Source organism: Anopheles arabiensis, chromosome 2 (genome assembly GCF_016920715.1).
Source record: "Anopheles arabiensis isolate DONGOLA chromosome 2, AaraD3, whole genome shotgun sequence".
In the NCBI taxonomy this organism is placed as follows: domain Eukaryota; kingdom Metazoa; phylum Arthropoda; class Insecta; order Diptera; family Culicidae; genus Anopheles; species Anopheles arabiensis.
In genome coordinates, this window is record NC_053517.1 from 105,660,060 (window position 1) to 105,683,166 (window position 23,107).

General features: G+C 47.4%; 6 protein-coding genes across 9 annotated transcripts; 4 read left to right on the forward strand and 2 right to left on the reverse strand.

The window, feature by feature from the left end:
* Positions 1 to 507: 507 nt before the first annotated feature.
* LOC120895208 (sideroflexin-2) lies at positions 508 to 2,872 on the reverse strand. 3 transcript variants are annotated; one of them, XM_040298344.1, is made up of 6 exons: positions 2,738 to 2,872; positions 1,811 to 1,961; positions 1,566 to 1,736; positions 1,145 to 1,496; positions 921 to 1,060; positions 670 to 826 (listed from the first exon to the last, which is right to left on the reverse strand). In XM_040298344.1, the coding sequence occupies exons 2-6, from the start codon at positions 1,957 to 1,959 to the stop codon at positions 670 to 672; spliced, it is 969 nt and encodes a 322-aa protein (XP_040154278.1). In that variant the 5' UTR covers positions 1,960 to 1,961; positions 2,738 to 2,872. The 3 variants fall into 3 exon arrangements, with proteins under 3 accessions (XP_040154280.1, XP_040154278.1, XP_040154279.1); XM_040298345.1 differs by having other exon boundaries at positions 2,656 to 2,841; XM_040298346.1 differs by lacking the exon at positions 2,738 to 2,872 and having other exon boundaries at positions 508 to 826; positions 1,811 to 1,959.
* Positions 2,873 to 3,357: 485 nt separating this feature from the next.
* Positions 3,358 to 4,347, forward strand: LOC120895209 (nucleoside diphosphate kinase). Its single transcript, XM_040298347.1, has 2 exons — positions 3,358 to 3,557; positions 3,752 to 4,347. The coding sequence occupies exons 1-2, from the start codon at positions 3,384 to 3,386 to the stop codon at positions 4,082 to 4,084; spliced, it is 507 nt and encodes a 168-aa protein (XP_040154281.1). The 5' UTR covers positions 3,358 to 3,383; the 3' UTR covers positions 4,085 to 4,347.
* Positions 4,348 to 5,523: 1,176 nt separating this feature from the next.
* LOC120907576 (cytochrome b5) lies at positions 5,524 to 9,572 on the forward strand. Its single transcript, XM_040319082.1, has 3 exons — positions 5,524 to 5,872; positions 7,705 to 7,898; positions 7,995 to 9,572. Exons 1-3 carry the CDS (start codon positions 5,759 to 5,761, stop codon positions 8,071 to 8,073), a joined length of 387 nt encoding a protein of 128 aa, XP_040175016.1. The 5' UTR covers positions 5,524 to 5,758; the 3' UTR covers positions 8,074 to 9,572.
* A 116-nt stretch (positions 9,573 to 9,688) lies between these two features.
* Positions 9,689 to 11,436, reverse strand: LOC120907561 (tubulin alpha-8 chain-like). The gene is made up of 2 exons (XM_040319081.1): positions 11,218 to 11,436; positions 9,689 to 11,127 (listed from the first exon to the last, which is right to left on the reverse strand). The coding sequence occupies exons 1-2, from the start codon at positions 11,218 to 11,220 to the stop codon at positions 9,781 to 9,783; spliced, it is 1,350 nt and encodes a 449-aa protein (XP_040175015.1). The 5' UTR covers positions 11,221 to 11,436; the 3' UTR covers positions 9,689 to 9,780.
* Positions 11,437 to 12,948: 1,512 nt separating this feature from the next.
* Positions 12,949 to 17,327, forward strand: LOC120907545 (sarcosine dehydrogenase, mitochondrial). The gene is made up of 7 exons (XM_040319080.1): positions 12,949 to 13,380; positions 14,163 to 15,412; positions 15,499 to 15,696; positions 16,005 to 16,147; positions 16,210 to 16,315; positions 16,387 to 16,977; positions 17,039 to 17,327. Exons 1-7 carry the CDS (start codon positions 13,236 to 13,238, stop codon positions 17,297 to 17,299), a joined length of 2,694 nt encoding a protein of 897 aa, XP_040175014.1. The 5' UTR covers positions 12,949 to 13,235; the 3' UTR covers positions 17,300 to 17,327.
* Positions 17,328 to 18,363: 1,036 nt separating this feature from the next.
* On the forward strand, positions 18,364 to 22,898 carry LOC120897339 (nitrogen assimilation transcription factor nit-4). Of its 2 annotated transcripts, none has more exons than XM_040302155.1 (3): positions 18,364 to 18,856; positions 20,205 to 20,413; positions 22,091 to 22,898. In XM_040302155.1, exons 1-3 carry the CDS (start codon positions 18,778 to 18,780, stop codon positions 22,697 to 22,699), a joined length of 897 nt encoding a protein of 298 aa, XP_040158089.1. In that variant the 5' UTR covers positions 18,364 to 18,777; the 3' UTR covers positions 22,700 to 22,898. The 2 variants fall into 2 exon arrangements, with proteins under 2 accessions (XP_040158089.1, XP_040158087.1); XM_040302153.1 differs by having other exon boundaries at positions 18,366 to 18,856; positions 20,169 to 20,413.
* Positions 22,899 to 23,107: the final 209 nt, after the last annotated feature.

A 23,107-nucleotide genomic window follows, 5' to 3' on the forward strand; every position in this document is an offset into this window, starting at 1 on the left:
TAACTTACTTTAGAGTTGTAAAATGAAGGAATGATAACAAAAGGCTATATAATTTCATGAAATAAATAGGAATTCTCTAAAACAACGATCAGATTACAGAGTCCGTTCGTTGGTTGTCTTGCTGAAAGTCTGCCACAGCGCCGCCTCATTGAAACAAAGCAAACAAAAATTTAAAGACGGTAATCAATTTGATAAGTTTTGAAATCAATCGACGAAAAACTATATTTTGTAGCGCACTATTATTAAAATATCCAAGCTGAACGTGAACAACATACACTTTGCGTGGTCTGGGCGGTTATCAGTTCCCTGAGCAAGGTCCAGGGAAGTTGTGCGATACGATTTTGAGAATGACATGAGCGAGTTCACGATAAGATAGACAAAGAAATGGATTTCTTTTCACTATTCCAATGAACAGCATTTCTTCACATTCTTGAAATCTTTGTGTCTAAAAGAACTAAAAAGAGGCTCCAGCGAAGTCGCTCCATGCAACAAAAACGAACGGATCCATTCCCGAATTTTTAACTTTCTACCTGATGACGAATCGTTTATTGTATTCTGCACTGCATTTGATGCATTTGTGTGAGGATGGAACTAGCTTCCGGCTGTGCGCTCGCGTACAAATTGGCTAGTGGAGGTAATCAATCGATCCACAGGGTGATGATGACGCGCTTACAGTCCCTTGTTAAAGTACACCAGCTCCGGTACGCGCTCGTTCTTCTTGCACATCTCCTCGTAGAACTCTGGCTCGACCAGCTTCATCACGCTCGTGCTCAGCTCTGCCTTCTGCGGGAACAGCGCACAGGCCGTCGGTACCATTACCGTTAGGCTAAAAGGCATTAGCAATAGTCAGAGACATTGTGAGTAAAGCACTTTTTTCTCGAAATTATGCCCCGCCGGGAGGACCCCTTTCGGATACTTACAAACAACCGACAACCAAAACCTGGAATGGTGCGTGAAGAATTGCGATACGGCGGAAAGACTGATATTGCTCCAATCGTTCCATGATGACAGGCAGGATCAGCATTCCCGGTGCACACATGGCAATGCGGGAAGTTACCACCTGTAGAAGAAATTCCCAAAAAAGGAGCAGGAAAACTGTGATAAGCAAACGGGGGTTCGTCTCCTCGCCCACGCCCCAACTCACCTGGGCAATTCCTTTCGCCGCAGCCAACCGGCTCGAACCGACCACATTGCCATTCTCATCCTCAATGCCGATGCCGTGTATCAGCTCGTTCTGGCGCATCAGCGGTATGTTGATACAGTTAGCCGCCGCCACCGCCACAAACGGAACGTATCGCTGGAACAATGGTGTGGCCCGCTTCTGCAGGTACGCCTTGTAGCCGACCGCAGCCACCAGGGCGGACGTCGTGGCCGACACGTAAGCCACCCCTAGCTGGGTGGTCGAGAGGGACGAGTTTGCGTTACGGTTCGTGTAGTTGACGAGCGCATTGAACGATTGGTTCACCCACTGCCAGAATACCACTCCGGTCGTTGTTCTGCAAACCAAAGAAAAAATGGAATTCCATAAAAAAGTGCTTCAAAATGGCAGTCATAGACAGTCTTACTTGTACCACTGTAGCATGGCCCCGGTAATGGCCATACCGCCCGGCATCTGAAAGCTCATCCGCCCGAACACGTTCTGCTTCTCGCCACTGTCCGGATGGAAGGCGCTTTCGTACAGCTTCTTCGCATAATGTATCTGATCGATCGTTGTATTTTGAGGTATAGTGCCAGCCCTGCAATTGGAAAAGCCCAACAATGACAACGTGTGAGAGAAAACAATCATGTCGGTTGCAGCAGCAGCGCCTACTTCACACTTTGGTACAGCTCTTTGGCGCGATCAAGCTCCTCATCGGTGGCGAAGCATGTGCGCGGGTCAGTTATCCAGAAGTAGTGCTTCAGACGGCCGGTAAAAGTGCTCAGATCCCACAGCGGCTGCACGATATCGATGTTGGACATGGCTGGGAAGGAAGAAACCGTTCACGATCAGTTCCGATGATTAACCGCCAGAGGTAAAACCAAAGAATTAGCCAACTGCAACAATGTTGTTTGGCCTAGGGTTCAACAAAGTGATCGTTCTTTTCGTGTTCCCACACAATGTAGGAGAGAGTTACATAATCTAAACCAGCGAATCTATCTCACTCTCTCCAACATTCAGGACATCATTTACAGGTGTCCTTTTTTTGGGTGGTTGATTATGAAACCATTTTTGTCCATGCGTTGGAGAAAACTGCGAATGTTTCTATTTTCGTACGAACTCGAAGCTGAAAGTCGCTTGAAACTGGGTCATACGAGATATTTCCAACCTGAACTCATCTTTGACCCCAAATTAGCACTTCCTGCATAATCGCGACGGCCTGGTCGCTAACTGGCATGTACCAACTAGGACTCTGTAGGCCTGGGCGATTAGCGTGACTCTGTCCTTGCTAGAGCCAATCATTTTCGTTGCCGGGAAACGAACAAAACACAACTTTTGCGTTGCCATTAGCAGTTTATTCCCTCGAGAAAATGGACACTAACGGAAGTTTGATTTATTTAAACAGAAGCTTTGTTTTTCCTTCAATTTGCTCCACAAACACGTTCAGTCCCTGGGGCTTTTATGTGTAAAACCGCAAAAAAAACACATCTTTTCGCCTTATTTTCTATTGTTCTCACTGGACGAACAACGTAACACGCTTCGAAGGCTTGCCCGGCACCGTTCGTGGACAGGTATTTGCACTATTTCATATAACTTTACCGATTTTAATGAGACGTTCACGAATTTGCGCTCCGCCCCAATGCACCTCAGCAATAGAGACACACACACGCACACGAACTGGCGGCGATGTTTGTCAGTGCCAGCCGGTGCATCCAGTGGAAAATTTTGCTTGGATGCATTTCCCAGGTTTATATATGTAGGGCCTGGGAGGTGTGCGCCAGTTGACAGTTGCTCGCTTGTCTTTGTTTACAAAACGCATCAGCTGTTCCAGAGGGAACAACCAAAGAAGAGCCATTTTGCACACAATTTATGCAATTTAATTTGTGTGAATGAATGGAAATGTTGGAAAAACTTGATTTCCCCCAATAATGTTGAGGGTTGACATCGTTTTTCAAATAACCTTGAAAACAACGGAAAATAACAAAAATACATTAAAAATAAAATCATGCAAACCATGTGAATTGTTTCTTAAAATTCTCCAGGAAAATGTTCATCATTTCGTAAAAATAAAATCAACCCACTTTCCACCAAGGTGTGTGCAGGAACGATGGGCCGCTGCCACCGTGCACTTGGTTGACAGTTCCGCGAAGCTTTGACAGAGCCGGGAGACAGCTGTCAGCGTATTTTTAGCCAGCGGCCCCGTCCACAGCAGCGCTTCGGGGATATATAGGTCCGAGCTTTTCGCATGATCGCTTCACTTCTCGCATTTTTCTCGCTGTTCTCATCCGCGATGGCCGCCAACAAGGAACGTACCTTCATCATGATCAAGCCCGACGGAGTCCAGCGTGGACTCGTCGGCCAGATCATGCAGCGCTTCGAGGCCAAGGGCTTCAAGCTGGTCGCGATGAAGTTCATGTGGGTAAGTAAAAAGTGCCGCTGCAAAACTCCCGAAACCCCCTCGAGCTTGGTCGCTCCGGTCCGGCTCCACGTAACCACATAACCTAGAAAAATGTGTCGCCGTCGTCTGTTTGAAGTGGAAGAAAAAACGTGCTCTTTGACCTCTGTAACTAATGGAAAATCGATCAATGGTTTCTCTTTCCTCTCTCTCTTTAGCCATCGAAGGAGCTGCTCGAGAAGCACTACGCCGACCTGTCGGCCCGTCCGTTCTTCCCCGGACTGGTCACGTACATGAGCTCCGGCCCGGTCGTACCGATGGTCTGGGAGGGCCTGAACGCCGTCAAGACCGGCCGCAAGATGCTGGGCGCCACCAACCCGGCCGACTCCGAGCCCGGCACCATCCGTGGCGATCTGTGCGTCCAGGTCGGACGTAACATCATCCACGGCTCGGATGCGGTCGAATCGGCCAACAAGGAGATCGCTCTGTGGTTCAAGGACGAGGAGCTGGTATCCTGGACGCCGGCCACCGAAGGATGGGTGTACGAGTAAAGCGCTTGTTCTCGGTGCAAACACTCACACACACGCGGGCTAACACTGAAACAATCAAGCATTTACACACTCACTGACAAACACACACACACACTCTCTAACTCTCTAATCACTGTGTGAAGGAGAAGAAGGAGGAAAAGGAATATTCCTGTTTTATTTTATACAATTATGTGTATCGTCGTACTCAAGTTTGCTTTTAAAAGTGTGCTTCTGGAACACTGAGAACGCGAGAGGAAGAATAAAAATGCTAGAGAAATGGAAAATGCGCGATGGTTGGTTGGTGGGTGCACCATTTTTAACCTTGAGAAATGTAGCTAGCGGGACAGGGGGAATGTACTGCGGGTGTGCGTGTTTTCAAGTGGGAGGTTGAAATGAAGAGATAACCTTTCTTCCATTGTTGGCCGGAGAAATGCATTGTTCGCCCCGGTGGCAGGGGGTGAAAGTAATTAAGCCGGATGACCACTTTTTTCGCTTTGTTTGCATACGTGGACATCCCGAGAGCTCCCCACCGCTGATAGCATCTGAGCGTGCAACCCGTAATCGAAGTGCGGACAATCCTCCGGAGCATCATAAAATAAACATTAATTTAAATGGGGGGAAATGAAACGAATTCAACAACAATATAATGCAGCACCATTAGACGGTAGGGAGGGCTGTTATTATTAGAAAAAAGGAAATGCTTTTTTCAAGAGCAACATAGCTCGTTCGGGCCACGGTAGCCGGACGGTGGTGCTACATGCAATGCATCATTGCGGGCATAAAATCGATACATCTAAAACTGCTCCTGCAAAACCAATTAAAAACAGCCAGAGGAAGATCCAACAAAAGCACTAGGGCAGAGTGGTAAGGGGTTAGGATATGCACTGCCCCCTCACTGAGAAGAGTGCCGGCTTATGCACCAGTATATGCAAATAGGTTAATGCAATTGCAATTGCATTACCGTGAGTGATCATTTCGACAGCATTGGTCCATTATTGTGATACTGAATGTACAAGGGAATCGATTTTACTGAAACAAAATCTAACTTTTCTAGCTGTTGATCAATAATTTAAAGCAATAAAAAAGAAAGCAATTGCCGGTACCTAAGTAAAAAAACAAACATCCAAAGAGGATTTGTGATTTGATCGATTGGCTTTCGTAGCATTCAAAGATGGTAGCATCATGTAAAAGAGTATTATCGTTTTATTTTCAAATTTTCGCAATACTGCAATAAGATAAATGTTTAATTGCATCAAAGAGTAAACAAAACATTTTCGGCAATTTTATCATCAAAAAAAGAAACTCCATTCAATCCATCTTGAAATTACGTGGAACCATTTCAAGCGCTCAACACGCACCGCATCGCCCAACGCGAAGTGGTAAACGGATCCTGTCACAGCTCGTTTGACAGCTACCCCACCCCCGGAGCAGTATCACATCGCTGCAGCCCGTTCAACACAACCCCAGCGCGAACAGTGCGAGCTAGCACGAAAAGGCATTTAAACGTCACACGATAGCCGAACGGAACGAACGTACACGCGTATTTCGGTCGCGCTCTCCTCGGGGAAAGAAAAAAAAAGAAAAGCAGCACAACAAGTGCAAGTGGTGTAGTGTAGCTTTCTTCCTCCATTATCAGTGGTAGCAGCAGCAGCAGCCCCCTAACACCTAAGCCAACCAAAACCCACCCCACCAGCCATGTCGGAAGTGAAAACGTACTCGCTCGCGGACGTAAAGTCCCACAACACGAACAAATCGACCTGGATTGTGATTCACAACGACATCTACGATGTGACGGAGTTTTTGAACGAGGTAAATCCCGCCGAGAGGGAGGGATGGTAGCTCCGAAAGGGAGCAGGTCAATAGAAGGAGTCACGGCAGGCCGTGTAGTGCCTTCAACGTGGTCACAGTGGCAAGGTGTGACAGGGAACGTGGAAGTGCCACGAGTAAAGATAGATAATCACCACACCAGAGGCACAACCTCCTTCGGGCCAGTAGAAATGAGCAAGATAATGAACCGTTTCCAGGATGAGGTGGGGGAGAGGTGCGACCAAACCATTCGCGGGTCCACCGTTTTAGAGAAGAGAAATCGCGCCCCATTTTCACATTGCATAACTCGACGACAGCTGGATAATCGTTTTAAAACGGCTTTTCCAGCAGCATCATCATCATATAGCCGTAGTCCGTCCGCTGGGAGGTGGGGGACGATTTGCAATGCAAACAACACAGTAGGGCACACACCGAAGCGCGCATATAGTAGACAAGATCTTGAACTGCCGGACAACGATCGCGCGTAAAAGATACGATGGCAAAGAAGACGATGTGACAAACACACGGAGACGGAAATTGGGGTTTGGAAGGGGTAGAACTAGGGAGTTGTTTTTTCTGTAGTATCATCTGGAACCGTCGAGCGACTGCCTGCCAGCAAGCAGTACGATATTTGCAAATCATGCTCGGTACTGATCAAAGTTCAAGGTTAGACGGCCCCCCTTCCAACCGAGCAGTCGGAGTTGGTCAGGGAGGAGGGTGGTGTCTGTTCGTAACGAACGGTCAAATCGTATGTGTGCACATTTCTGCTGGAACGCTAACGGTTTAATGAATTTGTCTGTATGGAGTCCAAAAATGTAGATTTGTCGATTTTAATCATTCGCGGATCGTGCCAGTCGATCGTCACCGGACACATCAACGTGTACACGCCCAGTACGGGGTTTTCTTTTGAGCGATCTATTGATGTTTAATAGACGAAAGCTGCCAAGTCACCAGCAATAACAGCAGCAGTCACTTTATCAATATTTTTATGTGCATCGCGATAGGAGTAGTAAAGAGACAGCAGCAAACAAGCACACTTGCTGCCGAGGGAAAGTTTATTACAGACCTCGACTAGGCCATCGTAAAAAAACGCTAAGGTTAAAGATGATTAGACAGACTAGAAATCTGTCTCGTTTACATTTCCAATAGCATCACCACTAGCGTCGTTTTCCACCCCAAATGGCTTTGTGCTGTGTGTGTGTGTGCGCTGTTTTGCACCACACCAAGTAATGGAGAGCTCCCCCAAGCGCGAGCTGCTGAACTGTGTTAACCTTGACGGAGTCATGCAAACATGAACAATTGAACATCACGCATGCCCTGTTCGGTACGCCTCTATTGTTTTGTTTACGCATCTAGAGATCTTTAACGCGGAAAGGAACAGCTGTTGGTTCCAGCTGATGCTTGGGCTGACTAGCTGCTGATAGCTTTAAACATTCATTTCGGATTACATGAGGACATTAATTTCAATGCAGGATATTTTATTTAATCCTTTAAAAAATCACATTGTCACGTACGCAGCCGCAAAAAGCGCGTAGAAAGTTCCATCGTGTACCCTTTTAGACGAATTTAACCTCCGGTGCTGGTGCGCGACGACGTACACACGATAAGATAAAGCAGTATTGTCACGATGAGTTTGCAAAACGAGGCTACGAGTAGGTAGCATACCGGTTGAGACATACCATGGAGAGACCAAGATATGCAAGATTATTTGCGCTACAAAGATAATAATTGTGATTTATAAAAAAAAACTCTTCTCAAATAGAAGTCCTCCTCATCGTAACTGTCGTTTTAAATTAAATTTTCATCTAATTGCGATTGCGGTTTCCCGTTTTTAGCATCCCGGTGGCGAAGAGGTGCTGCTGGAACAGGCCGGCAGGGAAGCAACGGAAGCGTTTGAGGACGTTGGCCACAGCAGCGATGCCCGGGAGATGATGAAGAAGTTCAAAGTTGGCGAGCTGATCGAAGCGGAACGAAAACAGATCCCGGTGAAGAAGGAACCGGACTGGAAAATGGACCAGCAGGATGATAAGTGAGTAGTGAATGCTTTGTCTTTATCAGAGCTTTATCACCTAATTCACGCTAACTTCTTTCGTTTGTTTTAATTTTAAACCCCTTTTTGCTACAGCCAACTGAAGCAGTGGATAGTGCCACTTATCCTCGGACTGCTCGCCACCATCCTCTATCGGTTCTACTTCACCCAGTAAGTCCCCCCGGGCTGCGCACGCACACATATGGGGGCACCGAGCAGCTCCTACACACACACACACATTTCCAAGTACTGTACTGTTAAGTGGATGAAAGTGTTTGAATGAATGCGAGTGAGGAGTGCACGTAGCAAAGCAAAAAACAGAAATGGCATGTGGGAAAACAAACATCGCATCGCACAACGGCCACGGAACAAGGACCCCCACAAGGCCACTGGGCCACCGTGTTCCAGTATGCAATACAAAGGTGCTGTGTGTGGTTGCGGGAAGGGAGATTAGTTAAAGCAAAGGGGACAACAAAAGAGGATAGTGGAAATACTAAGGAAATGGCACCCATCCATGAAGCTCTTATGATAGTTTCAAACACTAGAAAATCGCAACAACTGGAACAATCTAAAGCAAAGCAAAAGCCTTCATACAAAACCAAACGTTTTCCAATGGCGTTTTGGGGCGAACAGGAGCGTACGCATACAAACATTAAGGTAGGATTTCAGAGCGCCAGGGAGAAAACCCGTGTGCGCCACACGGTAACAAAAGCTAAACTCTAAAAAGGCCAACCATATTTAGAAGCGTAATTGATTTCTCTATAAACTCTATCTATTACTATCTTCGCTACCTACTACTATCTCTGTCTGTGAGCCAATTTCGAACGAAAACATACCACAAAAAAAACCATCCAGAAACCAATTCTCTCGGCACGGGCGACAAGATGTGCTGATTGTAAATCAGCATATTAGGATCCATATCGAAACACGAGACGAACGCGCCGGCGGAAACGAGGATAGCAAAAAGAATGCGAAAAAACGTCTTTAAAAACATGATCGGCAAGATAATATGTACCTCTTTTTTTCTTCTATGAAAAGTAGGATACCAAAGTTTCATCGACTGCCTTACCTTACATACACACATTTTTTGAGGGGAGGGATGGAAAAAATGCGGGCCGAAGGCAACGAAAGAAGGATGGCAGTGTAAGGGCCCCACATTGGCCTGTGAAATGCATAAAAGATTTTCATTTGTTACTCTTTGTATTGTTAGAGCTCCCCGGGCTCGTGGTTCGTGCGTCACAAGTATGCTCGATTTTTTTTGTTGCTTTTCTTTCTTCCAGTTTGTAAGAGTGATGCCCCGTTTCTATGCCTTTCTAGGTGCCACGACACAATTCTAGCACGCGTTAGCGATAGGAGAGAGCGTTTAATTCATCATACATTTCTGAGCGCCTCACTGGGGGAAGGAAGGGACGGCTCAAAAATTGTTTCACGTTAGTTTAAATGTTTTATATTGTGTTAAAAAACGTAGCTTCCGGGGCGTGATAGAAGAGTCACCACACACACACACAAGCGTTCATGTTTTTTATTCTTATCTGTATGGGGAAAAGGTGTTTAATTGCTGTGTTTTTTTACCTTTAACAAAGATGCTTTTTTTACAAAAAAAAAATCTTTTCTATGTGTCTACCAAAATGGAGCGAAACGTTACGGAATAAAATAACAAAACTTTATATGTAATGTACGTCTCGTGACAGGGTTAAGACCTAATTCATCCGAAGCTATGCTGGCGGGACTCTCTTTCTTTCTTTCCCTTAATTCCCCTACCGCGAGACGTAAACCAGATACAAATAACAAATAGTTCAAAAATTATTCTTATTTTATTAAAAGCCGTCTTCCCCCGTAACGTTCAACGTTCTCAATCAACCGCGGCGCCTTGCCGCGCCGACTAATACTCATCATCATCGTAATACTCCTCCCCGGACGCGACCGTATCGCCCGCCACCTCCTCGTAGTCCCGCTCGAGGCACGCCAAGTCCTCGCGCGCCTCCGAAAACTCGCCCTCCTCCATGCCCTCCCCGACGTACCAGTGCACGAACGCGCGCTTCTTGTACATCAGGTCGTACTTCTGGTTCAGCCGGGCCCACGCCTCCGAGATGGCGGTCGAGTTGGAGAGCATGCAGACGGCCCGCTTTGGTTTGGCCAGCTCGCTGCCCGGCAGCACGGACGGGGCCTGCTGGTTGATGCCGATCTTGAACCCGGTCGGGCACCAGTCGACGAAGCTGATGTGGCGCTTCTTCTTGATCGCTGCCACCGCCTCGTTCGTGTCCTTCGGCACGACGTCGCCCCGGAACAGCATGCAGCACGCCATGTACTTGCCGTGCCGCGGGTCACACTTGACCATCGTGTTGTCCGCGGTGAAGCACGCGCTCGCAATCTCCGCCACCGAGCTGCTCTCGTGCGACGCTTTCGAGGCGGAGACGAGCGGTGCGTACGACACGAGCGGATAGTGGACGCGCGGGAACGGCACCAGGTTCGTCTGGAACTCGTTCAGGTCCACGTTCATCGTGCCTTTGAAGCGGAGCGAGGCGGTGGCCGACGACACGACCTGCGCCACGAGCGCGTTCAGGTCGGTGTAGTGCGGCCGATCGATCTGCAGCGTTTTCGAGCAGATCTCGTACGTCGCCTCGTTGTCCATGATGAAGCAGCAGTCGGACGTGTTCATCGTGCCGTGCGTGCACAGTACCGCGTTGTACGGTTCGACCACGGCGGTCGAGATCTTGGGCGACGGGTAGACGGCGAACTGTAGCTTGCACTTCTTCGCATAGTCCATCACGATCTGGTCGAGCAGCAGCGAGGTAAACCCGGACCCGGTGCCGCCGCCGAACGAGTGGAACAGCAGAAAGCCCTGCAGCCCGTCGCACTGCTCCGACAGCTTACGTATCGTGTTGCCGACCCGGTCGATGATCTGCTTGCCGACGGTGTAGTGCCCGCGGGCAAAGTTGTTCGCCGCGTCCTCCTTGCCCATGATCATGTACTCGGGATGGTACAGCTGCTTGTACGAGCTGTTCCGGATGTCGTCGATCACCGACTCCTCCAGATCGATGAAGATGCTGCGCGGCACCACCCGGCCGGAGCGTGTGTCTTGAAAGAAGGCGGCCATGTTTTCCTCCACTGCTTGGTTAGGTGCCATCAGCCCGTCCGGCTGTATGCCGTGCTCGGTGGTGAACAGCTGCCAGCAAGCGTTCCCAATCTGGCATCCTGCCTGGCCTACCTGTATCGAGATTACTTCACGCTAAGCGCGAGAACCAACAAACAACCGAAAAAGTAGTTTAATTATTATTTGCACACCCAACCCAAGATTGCACTGAAGGGCGTAACGCACCATTTTTGTTCTCTATTCTACAACGAAAAGACGCTCACACAACGATGGATAACACGAACGATAAACGATGCGCAAAGGACAATGCCGGACACACGACTGAGCATGAAGACTGGTGGTGGTAATACATACGATACACACGATCGGCACTGTGGCACATACATTCAAACCACACGGACACGGACACTGTACAAGCACACAATACACTCGCAAACCAAGCAGGATGCACACGAAGATCCTATACCACTGTGGTGCTAGTTAGTGTACTTTGTTAGTATTAGACACTATTGACAGTGAGTACAGCAGGAGATTCGTAGTGCAATATTGGTCAAAAAAATTGGGTTTTTATCTTTTGTGCCAATAGCAGTATGAAGTGTTATACAAAACCGTTTGTTCTAGCTTTACTTTTCAAATAGAAATTTATGATCCTTAAGGATTGTTAGCTTTCGCATAAACATAAAGTCAATTACTGTAGAGCAAGAAATGGCTTATTTTTTTTAAAGGAAAATGTGTTTAAAAAAGAAATACACTTCCACCGCGTGGACGAACGTAAGAACGATACATACCGAGCAATGCAGCAATGAATAAAAGTTATGTAATAAAACGAAAATGTCATGTGAGGATTGGAAAGATGTTGAAACATAAGGGTCGCTATGAAATTCTTCTTATGAGACGCAACAAATAACATAGCAGGATAGCCAGGATACGGGGCGATCGTTTCTACCGCTCAGACCGAACCTCAGAAACTTTTAGTACAATGTACTAGTAAACAAATTTGTCAAATTAAATAGTGTAAACAATGACGGGGATCGGAAGGAAAAGCTCTCATTGATCGGCATTGGAGGAGACTACTAGAGACCAGAACTATTGGCAGTTGACTGGTAGACACCGAAGCGAACGGACGAAATAAACGAAAAGGAATTCTACAAAAAGGAGCTTGATCAAATCGATGACATGTGCCTCCAAGATGCCCTTCTTCTTCTTCTTCTTTGGCTCAACAACCGTTGTCGGCAAAGGCCTGCTGCCTACCACTTGTGGACTTGGCTTCCAGTGACTTATTGATTTCCCCCCATAGTAGGATAGTCAGTCCATTTGGGGCTTGAACCTATGACGGGCATGTTCTTAAGTCGTACGAGTTGACGACTGTACCATGAGACCGGCCGAGATGGCATTTCAGGTGTAATAATAACACCGATCTAGCTAGTAATCAGCCAGAGGACCCCAATTTTTAACATAGAGACATTGAGACTCTTCTCTTGTCTATCCAGAACTCGTAGGTAGAGACTTCAGGTTTATTAAGAACATGGAATTTATTGCTACATATGTAGACCAAGTATTCAGGATCACCTAGGATCAAGCAATAAGGCTTAGATCCACGGATATCAAATTAACGCGACGAGAACCTAAATCGGTTTGAGCAGACGTTTTGATCTAGAAAATGAGACAATCCCAATAAATACGCAAAGCCACTCACTTCGATCGTTCACTGAACACGATCGACTAAAATTCAGCGCTAACAACTTGAACAGGTGCCTTCGTAAAACAGTCACACACACCACACACTTCCTTCTGCCTAGGGAAGCTTGTGCTTGATACGAACACCGCTGACACCGGGGGATAACCTTCGCGTGGTTCTGTGCCGTTTGCGGATTATCAACATGCTGTTTTTTTTTGCACTTCCTTCCAGCAGTAATACACCACAATCAGAGCAGCGCGCACATTGCGCATCCTCCGAACGCCCGCGTCTTGTTGTGGCGGCAAGGCATATTGTTATCAAAGGGTCCACAATTCCTCTCCCGCGTATTGGCAATATCAGCGTGGCAGCGTTGCGTTATGGTTTTAAGTCTTCCGTGCCGATCAGTGTTTGGTTGCGTCTGGAACGGGCCGGTCGCAACGAACAATTGTGTGGCACACAGCATTGAGATTCATTCAATCATAATTAAGCGTAAAGAGAGTAAGAGTTGAAAGTTCAGCAAAAACATTTGGTTTGGTGAAGTTCAAATTGTAAAGCAAGCGTGAAAATGTTACGACTGAGAGCGAACGCGGTGGCAAAGTTTAAAAGTCACATTGCGGGTGGAGAGCAACGTGCCATCACTGCAGCGACCTCTGCACGCAAATATTCCACTGAAAGCCCACTGCCAGAAAGTGCCGATGTAGTGATCATAGGTTAGTAGTAGCAGGTTTCAAAGACCCTTCTGTGTATTATAAGGACATATAAGGACAATTCTTCCAAAATGTTCCCATCCAAATCTTTGGAAATTAAAGAACGCTGCTATTACTCAAAAACTTCCTCTCAATTGAGATTAGGACGCTTTGTTGGTTTTTATTGCCACTCTGATTCTGATAATCGCCTCAAAAGCAAAGGGAATTTACGTGATCAACACGCAAAAAACACATAAACGGAAAATAAACATGGCAAAACGCTAGCTCGAAGAAAAACAAAACCGGCTTGCCGGGGTCCAATCTCTGGTGAAACAACCAGCGACCACATGGACGGCAGCGTCGCCATCGTGCGCAAGACGCTGCCCACGATAACCACTGTGACCTTCCGTCCAGAAGCCATCAATCGCTCGACGATCGCTGATCCAGTGCGATTTTCGATTGACGTTGCGTCGATCGGTGGACTGAATGGCAAAAGTAGCAGGAGGCAGGTTCTGTTTTGTTGAACTACATCCACAGTACAAATAGGTGCAATGAACACAACACAAGCACTGTAAAGCACAAACCTCAGCAGGCGGTTAAAGTTCAAACTCCCTTATCAATCCGGCACGATCATTCGGGGTGCGTCTGTTTTCAGGGTTTTTCTTTTTAATTTACAACAATTCCACTACACAGCAGCTGGTGTTGTGGCCGCTAACGCGATCGTAGTAGCCCTCGTTCGGGGTATAATTGTCATAATTGAACTCTCGCCGTTTACTAGCTCTTGCGCTTTGTTTATTTCCCACCAGGTGGCGGTTCGGCCGGTTGCAACACACTGTACCAGCTGGCAAAGCGTGGCGTCCGGGCGGTGCTGCTCGAAAAGTCCAAACTAACGGCCGGTACGACCTGGCACACGGCCGGCTTAGTATGGCGCCTACGACCGAACGATGTCGAAATTCGGCTGCTAGCGGCAACGCGCGATCTGCTCATGAGCCTCGAGGAGGAAACGGGCCACAATTCGGGCTGGATTAACAACGGCGGGCTGTTCATTTCGCACTCCCCCGAGCGGTTGGATGAGTACAGCCGGTTGGCTACGCTCGGCAAATGCTTTGGCATCGAGTCACACATCGTCGGGCCGGAACAGGCCCAGAAGCTGTTCCCACCGCTAGATCCGACCTCCTTCACCGGTGCCCTCTACTCGCCCGGTGACGGTGTCGTCGATCCGGCCATGATGTGTACCGCCCTGACGAAGGGTGCCACCGCTAATGGGGGGCTCGTGGTCGAGGACTGTACCGTGTCGCAGATCATTACCGGCGAGAACCTGCTCGGCATGAAGGACGTGCGCGGTGTGCTCACGAACAAGGGTACGATCCGCACGAACACGGTCGTGAACGCGACGGGCGTGTGGGGCCGGGATCTGATCGAACCGCTCGGCGTTTTTCTGCCCCTGATACCGATGAAGCACGCGTACGTCGTGTCGGAAACGATGGACACCATCCATCAGATGCTGCCAAATGTGCGCGATCACGACTTTTCGCTGTACTTCCGCATCCAGGGCAAATCGATCTGCATGGGCGGGTACGAGAACAATCCGATCATGCTGAACCGGGTGCCGGGTGACTTCCACTTTGGGCTGTACGATCTCGACTACTCGGTGTTCGATACGCACATCCAGGGTGCGGTGAAGCTGTGCCCGGCGTTTGGCAGTGCGGGGATCAAGAGCACGATCTGCGGACCGGAATCGTTCACACCCGACCACAAACCGCTGATGGGACCGGACCCGACGGTCAGTGGGCTGTTTCACAGCGTTGGGTACAACTCGGCCGGCATGATGCTGGGCGGCGGCTGTGCGGAACAGCTGGCACAATGGATCATACACGATCGGCCCGACCGGCACATGTTTGCGTACGATGTGCGACGTTTCACACCCAAACAGAAGAAGGCACTGAACTGGGCGACGGAGCGAAGCCACGAGGCGTACACGAAGAACTACAGCATCGTTTTCCCGCACGATGAGCCACTGGCTGGGCGAAACTTTACCGTCGATCCATTCCACAAGGTAGGCAAAGGCTGAAGGATCATTAGTATGGTAGGAGGTAAAAGAGATGTTTGATCAAACGTTTTTCTCTTTGTTTTGACTTCCAGCAAATGATACAATATGGCGCAGTTATGGAGGAAAGACATGGCTGGGAACGGCCGGGATACTTCCTACCGGATGAAACGGTTGTGGTGCAACCGTACGATTGGTATGGCTACTACGATCATCCCAAGAACGCCAACACACACTACGAGGAAGCACTGAAGGGAGACTACACGTTTGGATTTTCGGAGCATCACGACTTGGTATGATTTCTTCGCTAGTGATGGGACCTCGGAATCGAAACCTCCCGATTAGGTTTCGGGGTTTGGAATCAATTCTGGATCTGATGCCGATTTCTGGAAACGGACTTGGTTCTGAAATAGGAATCGGAATCGGTACCATAATTGGCTTCGGATCTGGAAAAGGAATCGGCTCCATAATCAGAATTGAATCCGGAACTGATATCGGAATTGGATCCGGAATTGCAACCGACTGTGACATTGGAATCGGCTACGGGATATAAATCACAATTTTTTGCAACTGATTGTAAACCTTCCTGCCTTTCTTGCAGATCGGCGAGGAAGCACTCACCTGCCGCCATGATGCTGCACTGTTCAATTTGAGCTACTTCTGCAAACTCTTCCTTACCGGGAGCCAGGCAAAGGAGGCCGCCGAATGGATCTTCACCGCCAACTTGGATAAACCGATCAACAAGTAAGTATTGAAGGTATTATACGCGAGATAGAGGCTTCATTTTGCGCTCTTCTTATGCGCAGGACCATCTATACTTGCGCTCTCAACAAACGGGGAGGCGTGGAAGGTGACGTCACGGTTAGCATCGTAGAGTCGGGACTGGGTGGATTACATGATCCGATCTTCAAGGTAAGTGCCATGAGTCTTCCAATGAACGGTGTACTCGACAAGTAACTCTTTTGCTTCAATCTCCAAAACAGGGTCGTGGGTACTACATCGTTGCGGGAGGTGCCTCCGCTTACCACACCAAATGTCACATCCTGGCCGCCATTCAGGAGAAAGCGTTCCGGGCAGTGGTGAGCGATCACACGGAGGAGCTGGGCGTACTATCACTGCAGGGACCGAAAAGCCGCGAAATTCTGCAGAAGATCACCGACTTTGATCTATCGAACGAGAAGCTGTTGCCGATGAACTCTACCGCCATACTGACGATTAAGATCAATCCGCACTACAGCTGCCATGTGCGTGTGTTGCGCGTCAGCTTCGTCGGCGAGCTGGGCTACGAGCTGCACATTCCCGAGGAAAGCTGTAACGATGTGTACAACGCGCTGATGAAGGCAGGATACAAGGAGAGTCTGCGAAACGCGGGCTACCGGGCACTGTACTCGCTCAGCAGCGAGAAGGGCTACCATCTGTGGGGATCGGATCTCCGGTCGGACGACACGCCGATCGAGGCCAACCTGGGCTTTGTGTGCCGAAAGGAGGGCGAATATCAGGGCAAGGAGATTGTAGATCGGCAGCGCGAAAATGGCGTCAGTCGGCGGTTGGCATTCTTTACGCTGCGGGAACAGGTAAGACCTTTGTAGGGTGCGTCTTTTTCTGTAAATTATCATCTTTCTGTCCCCCTCTCAGGTACCGATCTGGGGCTTGGAAGCGGTCTATCGGGACGGAGAGATTGTGGGACATCTGCGGCGCGGAGAGTATGGTTACACGCTCCAGAAACCGATCGGCCAGGCGTACGTGCAACGCGCAGACAGTAGCCCAATCACGAACCAGTTCCTGCAGTCGGGCCACTACCAGATCGAGGTGATGGGCAAGCTGTACGATGCCGATTGCCATTTGAGAAGTCCGTTTGATCCGAAAGGTGAACGGATGCTGGGAATATACAAATAAATCTTTTTAACCGCTAGAGCTTAGTAACTGACATCGTGTTTAAACCGACCGAATGACACGCCAAGATGACATATCCCGCGGGGGGCAAAGGGGTGCGACCTCGGGTTTGAGCGTTTTTCGGAAGGATTTCGAAAGGATTTATAGAGGTCCAGCGGTACACGACGGTTTGCATAATTTATGGTCACCGTTTTCACCCCACTTGAACGCGTGAAACGATCAACCACAAGGCGGGGGCGCGAGAGATCCACACGTATTGTGGAAATGTTATCCGATATCCGACTTTCTCCCGTTCGGGTTCACGCACTTGCACACAGTGCATGGTGAAAGGACGGTTCAGTAGAAGTAATGAGTAACAGGATCCTCGTCGAGTGAACAGGGGGTGAAAGACAAGGACGAAAAAGGACGAATCGACGAATCAGCGGAGCAAATGGACTGTCAATAGAGGTGATGGGCCGTATGCTGCGGTAAAAAGGCACGGAGTCAAGGGTGAGCGTTTTCCGACCATTCCGACCCTGCGTGGGATGGGTAATAAATTGTTCGTAATTTGTCATAAAATTTTACAGCTCGTTTCCCAGAGACAACTCGACACGCGACACGACACGATGCGGACAGAGTTTTGTGTGGCGTGTTGCGTACTGCTGCACGCTGTCTCTCATCGCACATGCTTTCTTTCTTTGTAGGGGAATTTTTGGTTGTTGAATTTTAATTGTTTTTGCAAAAAAAACTTTTAATTTTAGGTTTTCCAAAACAAAATTTACCAAAAATTGTCAAATTTTGATATTTAGGCTATTTGATTCGATCGTTGGATTCATTTAATTGACATGAAACATAACAAAATAAAATATAAGTACAATACATCAACTACATCGTTATTTGTAATAAAATCAGCAGATCATTAATTTTACTACCCTTCCTTCTATGCAGCATACTGTATTTGCATAACGGACGATCATCGCGCAGCATTAGTTTGTGCCAGGGAAATGAGTGGGCGTGGCTATGCCATCCTTTTGGGAAAATCTATGGTCTGCTATGAGGATCGTCGATCGACTTTCAGTTTTGGTGGAAGTCTAGCTCTAGCTCATTTGAAACGAAACTATTCCCCCTGACGGTTGTAACGATCACTTAATCCTTTGCACTGCAAAAGATTTGTGGCATCAATTGCAAATAGATACTTGATTGAATTTAATGGTGAATTAATTAATCTCATTCTTGAAAGTGAAGATTTTTGAATTGAAGTGTAGTTTAAAAAAATCGCCAAGCACATCGATTTTTGATCGATCATCGAATTGATTGGAAAGATAATTAGAAATATCGTACAGTGAACAGCAATACACCATACAAAATAATGCAAACAGAAACATAAAGTGATCGTGATTAAATGTGTATGTGTTGCTAAAACTGTGTAGTTTGGTCACAAAAATATCTACTTTATATGAAAGTGCAATAGATTGGTTAAAAGGAAGAATTGTGATACAACTATGCCGAAACGGAAAAAGGCTCCATCGCCCAAGTTTGATCTGCTTGAGGACGGGTTTGATGATGACTTCAGTTCAAATGGTAATTTATCTGCTTTCAGCTTCAGTGTCCATTATTAAGTGCACAATTCTGTAGTATATAGTGTGGTTGTTTGAATTCTAACTAACACACACATTTCAATTCTCACGTTCTTGACGGCTATTCAATCATGTTCAATTGCCAAAGTGCTATACTACAGTACTCTTAGTGTGTCTTATATGATAAAACAATGGCCAATGATGAAACAATACATTACAGAAGAAGTGCTTCAAATTCTAGTGTGTTCTAGTTAGATGATCTTCGACACAATCAATGCACATATAGAGATAACCATTCTCGAAAATTTCGAGAAAATAACTGCGATTCGGTTCGGAATTTCTATAGCTTACTGTAAACCTTTTCAAATGTTCTTACTCAACTATGTACAGACAATACCAGATTGCAGGAACTTTTCTTAGAATCATGATCGTGCTTAGATAAGTCCCTTTAACCATCAGAAGTCCGCTATACATGTCACTGTATATCACTAGAAATACAAATTTAGATGGCTGTAATTCACCCTGTATCTAATAATTATCCCATGATAGTATACAGGTTCAACTACAGCATAAATATAGCAAACAAATATGTGATGATCGCATATGCAATCGGCAGAGCGCACGCGATCCGTCAGACACATTAAAGAAGGATCATTTCACAACGATATTCAAAAGTTACATAAATTATTGTAATTTTGTCTCGTTTAAAACAGCCCAAATCTGTATTTTTAAAGGTTAAGTGTCTATAAGGTGTAGGATGATCAAGGGACTTACGGATTACAATGATCCTGAGTAAACTAAATAAACGTTTTGCTATGGAGCATCCAAGATATCAAGTGTTGAAATATGGCTTCCTACGATCGCCAAATAAAATCTTTCTGTGGAATTCCATTAGAAAATTCTCCTTAAAGGTTTTAGGTATTCATTTCGCATATGAAATTCAGATAATTTCGACTTAGAGAATCTTCAAAAGGCGTCTGCAAGAGACTGCATATTAGACAGAATTCTCTGTAATTTGAGTTTGAGATCATGGCTTATGAGTAGAAATAGAATCTTTCCTGACCATTTTGTTGCAATGGCAACTAGTGCCGTACATCCCAGCTTACCAAAACCCGGACACAACTGATCAGCGTGTGCTGACTTCGCTTTAATCGAATCAACCACTAAACAAATATGAAATAATCCACCCGGTGCGTGCGTGTGTGTGTTCAAAAATTCCATTGGTCATCTACAAAGAAATGTTTTCCCCTTGTCGTTCTCGTTTCCGCTGGCGCGCATCGCCCTTTCGACCCCCCTCCTCTTCGACGGGTGCGCAGACGACAAACCGGGCACGCCGATCCAACGAAACGCAGCAAACGCACGTGAGCGGGCCCGCATGCGCGTACTGTCGAAAGCGTTCTTCAACCTGAAGCGCAACATCCCGTGGGTACCGGCGGACACCAAGCTCTCCAAGCTGGACACGCTCCGGCTGGCCAAGAACTACATCACCTACCTGGCCGCCACACTGGACGGCCAGTCGGTGGAGGATTTCTCTACCAACCTGGCCCAACCGCCCAAAACGGTAAGTACGTGTACGCTACTACTGCTACTACTACTACTAGCGTCACCGGCACAGCTCCTCACACAGCCGGGGTAAATTTAGCAATGAGACGTAGGCTTGCTTGAGAAAATTGACGCGAAAGGGGAGGACTGAGAACGCGAGAACATACCACACAAAGGCGCGCATCACTGCAGTACCAGGTGGATCATATCAACCGATCTGGGCGAAGGGGCCGGGTTTACTTGCTTCCTGATAGGTAAATGTGGTACGAGGCGTCGCGTATTTTCTTTACACACTTTCCACGCTCTCCCTGTCCGTGGGGGGAAAAAACGATCGTGAGTGCTATAACTTTTCATCTCGGAAATGTGATGTTTACAAGTCATTAGAGATGAACAAATAGGCGCGTCGGGGGCGATGGGCGGGCGTTTTTATGGCTTATTGCCCCCATTTAGTGCGTCTAACGGCGAGGAAATGACTCATTAGTGAAGTGCAGCATACGATTCAGCGTTTGAGGGAGAAGATCAGGGGAAAAGCCACTGTTCAATAATTGCCTCTTTTCGTCGCCCGGCAAGGTAAGAAAAGGAAATGTGTGAGAAATAAAGATCAATCTCTTGGAGCAATGTGCAACAAAAAACGTGTTGGAAAATATGAAAAAAATCTCTTCTCAACATATGACAGGATATGACGCGGCCGGAGAAAAGATGACGAGCAGCTAGCTCTCAAGCTCAAACGGCCCGAGGAGCATGGAAATGTGATGCTTTGACGCGCATTTTTATGACGAATGCCGGCTGGCGGTAATGATATAGAGCGAACCGTTTCCTCGCTTGAACGGCCTTCCTTCAGTTCCATTTTCACGATAAAACACATCAACCACCAATCCTTTTCCAACCCTTGTGCCATCATGGGGTTGTACCCTGTACGGACCGCACAGGCGATTAATTGTTTAACAAACGGGACGCTTGTTTACGGGATCGCTGAAAAGCGATATCCAAACAAACACTTTGTGCGCCCGAAGCGTGTAAACATGCGTGTACTTGGGCGAGGGCCCTCTCTGGTGACGATACAGCCTGGATGGTTGGCGTGTGGCATTTTCCCTTGCGGACAATGGGCATTGATGGGAAGCATGCTGATTGTTTATGCGATCGTTTATGTTAAGGATGTGGAATAATTGTTAACACACAAAAACTCAACTCATCACCCACGAAGATTTGTTAGAATAAATCAAAGGAACGTGAATGCAATTCCTTTGCTGCAGAGTTTATGGTTTATGGTGCTTTGAAGTACCACACAAAAGACACCAACGTTTACACGAAGTAGGGAATCTTCATTCGTAATTGGTTTCAGAGGTTGAAGATCCTGATGCAACAAACATACCCGAACAGACGATCGATAAAGGTTTTGTTATTTAAAAATTCTCATCTGCACATTTGTTTCCGGTGTTTGGGTATTGGGCATCAACATCCGCTGTTTATGGTGGTAAGATATTTTGTGGCTTTCGCAATCATCTTGCCGAGAGTATGCACTTGAAGAAAATATCGCATTACCTAGCGCAGATCCTAGCGCATATGACGATCAGTCGCCCCCCTCTTCAAAAGCGGGATGTCCTCAGTCGCTTTTCGCTTCACATTTCCCACAGTATATCTAATTCCTCATCTAATGCTTCCATTTCGTTCGTCCCTTTCCTCCCCCTCACAACAGGCATGGCCTTTCATCTTCCAGCAAGTTCAGCCACACGAGACAAGCAAATCGAGCAAGCACGGAACGCAGTCAACGACGGCTGCCGCGTTCACAGCTACGCCACCGAATGTCGGTCAATCCACATGTGCCACCATGGCGGCTGATCGGCAGCCGGGCAAGTGGGTCGACTACCATCATCCCAAAGATGTCACCTCCGGTGGTGTCGCTGTGTCGGAGGGTATCAAATCTCAAACCATCGCACCGTCGCCGCTGAGCGTTGCCGCTTCGTTGGGTGGATTCTCGGAAAATCGCATCGGTTCTACCGTTCCCGGTCTGGGGGATGGCGTTGTTGGGGTTACCGATTACGGGGGGTTTGGAGAAGCGATGGGGATGGTGGGAAATTCGGCCACCCTTCACCATCAACCCCAGCAGGAGCCTCACCATAACCATCGACAGCAGCAGCAGCAGCAGCATTCGGTTGTGCAGCAGGAGCATCACCACCAGCTACATCACCATGGGCACCAGCAGTATCAAACGGCCGGTGGGAGTGGTTGCCACGTTGGGGGAAGCGTTGGAATGTCCGGAGCGTACCAGCACCGGCAGCATATGGCTTCGATTGGCAGTGATTGACACGGGGACGGGTTATGGCACGGCACCCTAACTGTACTTATAGTATTTATAAAATAGACAACTTTAAAGCAAATTCGGACTAATCGTACTGTTACATACCAAAGTATTAAAATGGATCGTATTACAACAAAAATTATAAACATACAGAAACTTTTGCGAAATAAATTGCACATTGAGTGCCGAAAGTGCTGTACCGAAACGAGTTCATATTTTCCTTTCATTTGGATACATCAATCGGGACCGGGACAGGTTAGTAATTCGTTCCATCAGCGACACATTCATAAGAATAAAAGGGAGCAGTTTCATGAGGAAGATGGGTTCGGGATCAGATCCAGTAAATTTAAATCTGTTCCACGACAAGCATAGGTCCAAAAACTGATCTAGAACGGATATGAGTTTAGAACTAGT